This window comes from Sander vitreus, chromosome 2, assembly GCF_031162955.1.
Source record: "Sander vitreus isolate 19-12246 chromosome 2, sanVit1, whole genome shotgun sequence".
NCBI classification, from domain to species: Eukaryota; Metazoa; Chordata; class Actinopteri; order Perciformes; family Percidae; genus Sander; species Sander vitreus.
In genome coordinates, this window is record NC_135856.1 from 397,501 (window position 1) to 405,088 (window position 7,588).

Here is a 7,588-nt window from a genome sequence, read left to right on the forward strand (position 1 = left end):
ACACACACACACACACACACACACACACACACACACACACATACACACACACACACACACACACACACACACACACACACACACACACACACACACACACACACATACACACATACACACACACACACACACACACACACACACACACACACACACACACACACGGAGAGAAACCGCTAAATCTGTGTGTCTGTTGTGCATGCGTGTGTGCATGCGTGCGTGCGTGTGCGTGATGTGTGTGTGTCTCTGTGTGTGTGTGTGTGTGTGTGTGTGTCTCTGTGTGTGTGTGTGTGTGTGTGTGTGTGTGTCTCTGTGTGTGTGTGTGTCTCTGTGTGTGTGTGTGTGTGTGTGTGTGTGTGTGTGTCTCTGTGTGTGTGTGCGTGTGTGTGTCTCTGTGTGTGTGTGTGTCTGTGTGTGTGTGCTGCAGGTGGTGTGTGTTGGGACCAGCGCCCCCTCTGTCCGGCCAGCAGACAGCAGGATGCTGACCTGCTCCAGATGTAAACGTATAAACCGCGGTGATGCCAGATACTGCGACTGGTGCGGCTCAAAGGTGAACACACACCTGAACTCAGTCATTGTACCGTAACAGCAAGACACTCAAACACTCCCACTGAGTATGTTTACATGCACATAATATTCAATGTGTGAAACAGGATGTCTCAGAGTTTTCCAGCGATGGTGTCTCTCTTTTCCTCAACTTATCGATTGAACGTTTGGTTTAAAACATGTCAGAAATAGTAAAAAAAAAAAGAGAAAAAGGTCCATCCCAGTTCCTCAAAGTCCAAGCTGATGATATGAAGATATTCAGTTTCATCAGATATAAAACAAATACAAGCATGAAATCTCCATATTTAAGAGGCTGAAAGCAGCTTTTTCTGACATTTTTGCATGAAAGATTACTTTAACGATTAACCGATTATTAAAATAGTTGGAGATTTATTTCTCATTGCAGCTCTGTTTAAAAGTAGCTGTGTTTCTCCTTCTATCATCTTTACCGCAGCCCTGCAAACTATCGGCTGCTTGGTTTGTGTACAGTAACCATAGCAACGCACAGAGCTGACCGTAAGCTGTAAACAGGCAAGAGGCCGTAAACTGTCAGAAACTGCAGTAAAAACCCAGATTGAGACGCAGATTCTGAATGAGCTGTAAACATGTCCAAAGAATGCTTCTAAAACCTGAATAATACCAAAATATCACACACGTCTTCATCTGAAAATGATTCATTCAGAAAAAGGATTTATTCTGAATATCCAAACAGAATATGCTGTTTACATGACCCGTATTAAATTCAGAATATTATTATGTTCTGAATAATAGTGGAATATTAGTGTGCATGTAAACAAACCCTGTGTTCATAGATGAGGTTTAATGTTGAGTGGCATTGTGGGAAATGTAGTGATGTGTGTGTTTGCAGCCCGGTCACGCAGCCAGCTGTGTGGTTTGTCAGCGCTGCGGAGCGAGCGGACACCCATACGCCTTCTACTGCGCAGCCTGCGGCGTCTTCCAGGAAGCCCCGCCTACATCCTGCAGTGACATCACACCACCTGTCTGGGGCGCCGCCACAAAGCAGGTGACACCACGTCACTCACACAATCCATGACAAAAAATATGATCTGGGCAATGCAGGATTGGCAGATTTTAAGTTTTAATTGTGTGTGTGTGTGTGTGTGTGTGTGTGTGTGTGTGTGTGTGTGTGTGTGTGTGTGTGTGTGTGTGTGTGAGAGCAGGCTTCAGCACCAACTTCCCATGATGCCACCTGGCAGGCCGTGCCCGTCTCTGGTCCCGCGGCTAACGCTAAGTTAGCCACCACTGAGCAGGCCACGCAGACCGTTGGACTCTATTACCCATCAGCCACTGAGCTGCAGAGGAAGGAGCAACAACAACTCAACAGGCAGCAGGTGACCAGAGAGCGCCAGCCGCTGCTGACCGCCATCAGCCCCGGCAGAGGTAACATACTACTGATACTGTACACAACTGGCAACCCTAACGCTAGGCATGTACCTCTGTAGGAAGGGATATCAAACTGTCAACAACTGGCAACCATAAAGCGTGATGTTATATCATTGTTGAGTCTAGCTCAGGTTAAACTTTTTGTAAAACATAAGCAAATACAGACAGAGAATAAAGGCCATAGAACTTTATTTTAACATCTAGTTTGAGTCAGTCATAATGTTAAAAGAACATAAATAAACTACTTAAAAGTATATTTTTTCAGGACTTAATTACGTGACATCGGATCGCACATAGACTCAACAATACTGCTACCAGCAGAGGATCAAGGCTTGTCAGATTGGTATTGGATCAACTCTGATGACGACCACAAAGAGAAGGCTTGTTCGTAGTTGAGTCTGTAGAGTAAAGGAGTGGGTTGTCATCCTTTCCTCAGGTTACTGGAGGAAGCAGTTGGATCATGTGTGTGCTCACCTGAGGAGTTACGCTCAGAACAACGGTGCCTTCAGGGCCCTGCTGGGAGAGCCGCGCATGGGCAGGGTACGCCACCTCGCTGCACAACACGGACCTGATCACAGAAATATAGACAGAAAATAACGTGGATGGTTCCATACAACGCTCTCCACAAGTAAAATAAATGATCAGTAAATGATTCACTACTTTTATTGAATTTGGGTGTTTTATTTAATTTTATCGTATTTGAAGAAAAAAAAAGACAAAAACATTTTTAAAAAATTGCTGGAAAAAAATCGACAAAAAATGTCAGAAATAGTGACAAAAAACCTGAAAGAATTGACAAAAACAACCGTAAAGTGACAAGTGTCGAAAAAGAACAACTACATTTAAAACTTTGACCCAGAAAAAACAAAAAGTTACGCGGTCGACGGGAAGACAACGGGGTTAACATGTTAAATCCCTGGGTTCCAGAGGAGAGGGTACCAGGCATCATGGTCACATGTCCAGCTGACGTGTTGTGTTCTCCTTCAGATGGTTTCTGCCGTGATCCAGGAAGATCGCTACGAAGTCAGCGTGACCGTCAGCTTTGTGTCGGCCGCACGGGAAGAACCACAGGTCTGTCCTCAAACATCTAAGCTCAAGTGTCGACATGTTGCAGAAACACTGAAGTAAAGTCAGGTGTGTTCTCAGGGGGGTCCAGCAGCAGACGGTGCTGCTCAGGCAGGTCGGACCGAGACTCTGAGCAGCGTCACGGAGAGATCTGCCGACAGCAGCGCTCTCAGTAAGTTACTAACCTTATTAATACTATTATTAGAATATTATACTTAGTTATTAAGCTATTAACTCAGGACTCAGGCTACATCCTCACTGCTACTGCCCTCTGGTCCACACTACTGCCCTCTGGTCCCTCTAGTCCACACTACTGCCCTCTGGTCCCTCTAGTCCACACTACTGCCCTCTAGTCCACACTACTGCCCTCTGGTCCACACTACTGCCCTCTGGTCCACACTATTACCCTCTGGTCCACACTATTACCCTCTGGTCCACACTATTGCCCTCTGGTCCACACTATTGCCCTCTGGTCCACACTACTGCCCTCTGGTCCACACTATTGCCCTCTGGTCCCTCTAGTCCACACTACTGCCCTCTAGTCCACAGTACTGCCCTCTAGTCCCTCTAGTCCACACTACTGCTCTCTAGTCCACACTACCGCCCTCTGGTCCACACTATCGCCCTCTGGTCCACACTATTGCCCTCTGGTCCACACTACCGCCCTCTGGTCCACACTACTGCCCTCTAGTCCACACTACTGCCCTCTGGTCCACACTACTGCCCTCTAGTCCACACTATTACCCTCTAGTCCACACTACCGCCCTCTAGTCCACACTACTGCCCTCTAGTCCACACTATTGCCCTCTAGTCCACACTATATACATATATTTAAAGACATATTTGTAGCCAGAACTCAGTTCCTCAGTGGGTTTCTCTGTGTGTCTGACAGGAAGTGATCGGTCCACAGCTCTGATGAAACCTCCCAAACTAAACCTGACACCCAAACCTCCGGTAAGAAACGCTCCCTGCACGCACATTATACACGCAGACATTTAAATATATATATATATATATATATATATATATATATATATATATATATATATATATATATATAGTTAGTGTTTCCTGTATGAAGTTTGATGAAAACTCACCTGAGGGAAACCAACTTGTGCTGCTGTCTGACTTGCTGTTCAGTCAGAGATGAATGCTGCTCTCTGATTGGTTCTCCTGGTCCAGGTGAAGGACGTGCAGCTGCTGGCGGAGCTCGGTCCGGGTCGGGGTCAGATCAGCGTCGTGCAGCAGCTCCTGGATCAGGTACAAAGTAACTAAGTACATGTACTCCAGTACTGTCCTTCAGTCCAAATGTTGAGGTACTTGTACTTTATTTGAGTCTGTTCTTTTCATGCCACTTTCTACTTCTACTCCGCTACATTCATCTGTTCCAGCTTTAGTTACTAGTTACTTTAGTTACTCCACTACATTCATCTGTTCCAGCTTTAGTTACTAGTTACTTTAGTTACTCTGCTACATTCATCTGTTCCAGCTTTAGTTACTTTAGTTACTAGTTACTTTAGTTACTCCGCTACATTCATCTGTTCCAGCTTTAGTTACTAGTTACTTTAGTTACTAGTTACTTTAGTTACTAGTTACTTTAGTTACTCCACTACAGTCATCTGTTACAGCTTTAGTTACTAGTTACTTTAGTTACTCCACTACATTCATCTGTTCCAGCTTTAGTTACTAGTTACTTTAGTTACTCCACTACATTCATCTGTTCCAGCTTTAGTTACTAGTTACTTTAGTTACTAGTTACTTTAGTTACTCCGCTACATTCATCTGTTCCAGCTTTAGTTACTAGTTACTTTAGTTACTCCACTACATTCATCTGTTCCAGCTTTAGTTACTAGTTACTTTAGTTACTCCACTACATTCATCTGTTCCAGCTTTAGTTACTAGTTACTTTAGTTACTAGTTACTTTACACATTCAGATTACTTTACACTAAACACATGTAGTTTATAAAATCTGATGTTTGATTCTAAAGTAAGTGTGTGTGTGTGTGTGTGTGTATGTGTGTGTGTGTGTGTGTGTGTGTGTGTGTGTGTGTGTGTGTGTGTGTGTGTGTGTGTGTGTGTGTGTGTGTGTGTGTGTGTGTGTGTGTGTGTGTGTGTGTGTGTGTGTGTGTGTGTGTGGACCATTAAACACACAACTGTTTGGATCCTTTACACTTTTAATACTTTAACTACATTTTCCTGATGAATACAGACTTTTACTGAAGTAACATTTCCACTGCAGGACTTGTACTGTAACAGAGTATTTATACAGTGTGATGTTAGTACTTTTACTGCAGTAAAGGATCTGGACACTTCTTCCAATCAGCAGCCTCCTCAGTCACTTGACTCTCTGTTTGTCTCCATGGTAACCACCAGGGGGCGGACCCTTCCTGCTGCGCCCACGACGGCCGACACGCTCTGGCGGTTGCCGTGGTGAACGGTCACCATGATGTACTTCCTGTCTTAGTGCAGCGAGGCGCCGACGTCGACCAGCAGTCTGGACCGTAAGACCACCGGCAGAAACACAAAATCACCATCACCAAACCCACCAGACTCCATGTAAATAATCAGGACTTTTATCATCGTAAAACACACTTCATTCAAAGTGGACAGAAACTAAATCAAACTACCAAAAGCCGTCTTGGTTCATCTTTCCACTGTTCCAACAATCACCACTCTGGTTTGGTTGAAATAAACCCTTAATTCACCCATTTACATGTGGAGATATGCTGGCTCTATACACGCTAAAAGTCCTGATTATTTACATGGAGTCTGGTGGAGATATGCTGGCTCTATACACGCTAAAAGTCCTGATTATTTACATGGAGTCTGGTGGAGATATGCTGGCTCTATACACGCTAAAAGTCCTGATTATTTACATGGAGTCTGGTGGAAATATGCTGGCTCTATACACGCTAAAAGTCCTGATTATTTACATGGAGTCTGGTGGAGATATGCTGGCTCTATACACGCTAAAAGTCCTGATTATTTACATGGAGTCTGGTGGAGATATGCTGGCTCTATACACGCTAAAAGTCCTGATTATTTACATGGAGTCTGGTGGCCAAACGTCCTCAGCTTGTTTTACATTTTCACAGCATCGCATGGAGTAATGGCAGATGTTATCTGGCTTAGAGAATACAGTCACAGCTTCAGGAACATTACATGTTCAAATCTCCTCTTCCTCTTCCTCAGGATGAAGAACACAGCTCTGCATGACGCTGCAGCTCTGGGATCTGAAGGTCTGCAGTGTGCTCGGGTCCTGCTCAGGTAGCAACACACAATCACTACTTTGGGAAGTTTTTGCCTCTTTTTTCAACATTTTTGGCGGGTTTGTTTTAGACATTTTGACTCTTCTCTCGACTTTTTTCCTGCTAATTTTGAAGTTTTTGTCTTTTTAGTTATTTTTTTCTCAATGGTTTTGTCGCTTTTTCTACGTTTCTACTTTTTAAGACTCAGAGAAACTGATTGAGCTCCATCAGCCCAGCAGAATCCTCCAGATTAGGGGTGTCAAACTCAACTTCTCTAAGGGGCCACACTGGAAAAGGAGGATCACATCGAGGGCCAGACATGTATATTTTATTGACAATGAAAAACTTTGAAAATAGCACCAGAAATGTCAGAAATAGCAAAAAAAAAAAAAATGTTGGGAAAAGCACCAAAAATGTTGAACAAAAACGGCAAATGTTTTGACAAAAAATCCCCAAAATATCTACTGTAAAAACAAAAAAAGCACACAAAATGTCGCCGCAAAAATGTAGAAAAAAGCGCCAAGACTGTCAAAAAAAGCAACAAAAACTAGGCAGGCAAAAAGTTATTGTGAACCTGAATTGATATGGGTCCGGATTTGACCCGCGGCCCTTGACTTTGACACGTGCTCCAGATGCTGTAAACATCTGCTGAAACCAGGCCATGCCTCCGTTAACCAGTCACACGACTACAGACGCATAACACACACAAAGAGACACAAACAGCCAATAAACATAAACACATAATGAGTCAAAAGACACTAAATGACTCAGAGCAGAGTTGCAGTTCTCAGGTCGTTGTGTTTAGAGTTGTTGAAAAGGGTCAAGTTTCTTCTGGATTTTGCGACGTTTCTCACGCTTTTTTGACATTTAGTCGCTTCTTTGTGCTTAAGTGTTTTTGTTGCTTTTCATGCTTTGTTTAATTTATATTAAACGAGCTGATAGAAAACAGGAACTGTGAAATATAAAGTCTACATTTGGGGGTTGAAGAACACAACAGAACGTCCCAGCAACATATTCTGGACAAACCGTAATACATGAATGAATTTAGATAAAGAACAGATGTGTCTGGTGTGGGTTCCAGCTGTCAGGCCGGTGTGCGGCGGAGGAACGCCGGCGGACAGACGGCGTACGACGCGGCGGTGAACTCCGGCTGCAACGACATGGTGTCTCTGCTGGCTGCTCGGACCGGACTGGACTTACTGGGAAAACTGGGAAAACTCAAACTGAACCTGGACGTTTTCTGACATCTGCCTTCACTGGTTTGGATCTGAAACATCCAGATGTTGTTATAAATATGTTTGAGATTATTAAATAAAAAGTTGTT

The 7,588-nt window shown here is 43.8% G+C and overlaps 1 protein-coding gene across 8 annotated transcripts in view; it reads left to right on the forward strand.

Moving 5' to 3' along the window:
• Positions 1 to 7,588, forward strand: part of dzank1 (double zinc ribbon and ankyrin repeat domains 1) — a 15,297-nt gene extending 7,709 nt beyond the window's left edge. For 5 of the 8 annotated variants that reach the window (XM_078271548.1, XM_078271592.1, XM_078271565.1 and 2 more), the window contains 11 exons: positions 428 to 550; positions 1,415 to 1,570; positions 1,728 to 1,947; positions 2,387 to 2,490; positions 2,938 to 3,021; positions 3,085 to 3,187; positions 3,908 to 3,969; positions 4,198 to 4,275; positions 5,390 to 5,517; positions 6,209 to 6,283; positions 7,346 to 7,588. In XM_078271548.1, the coding sequence (XP_078127674.1) occupies positions 428 to 550; positions 1,415 to 1,570; positions 1,728 to 1,947; positions 2,387 to 2,490; positions 2,938 to 3,021; positions 3,085 to 3,187; positions 3,908 to 3,969; positions 4,198 to 4,275; positions 5,390 to 5,517; positions 6,209 to 6,283; positions 7,346 to 7,508 (1,296 nt within the window). In that variant the 3' untranslated portion in view covers positions 7,509 to 7,588. The other 3 variants (XM_078271582.1, XM_078271599.1, XM_078271607.1) reach the window with 3 other exon arrangements.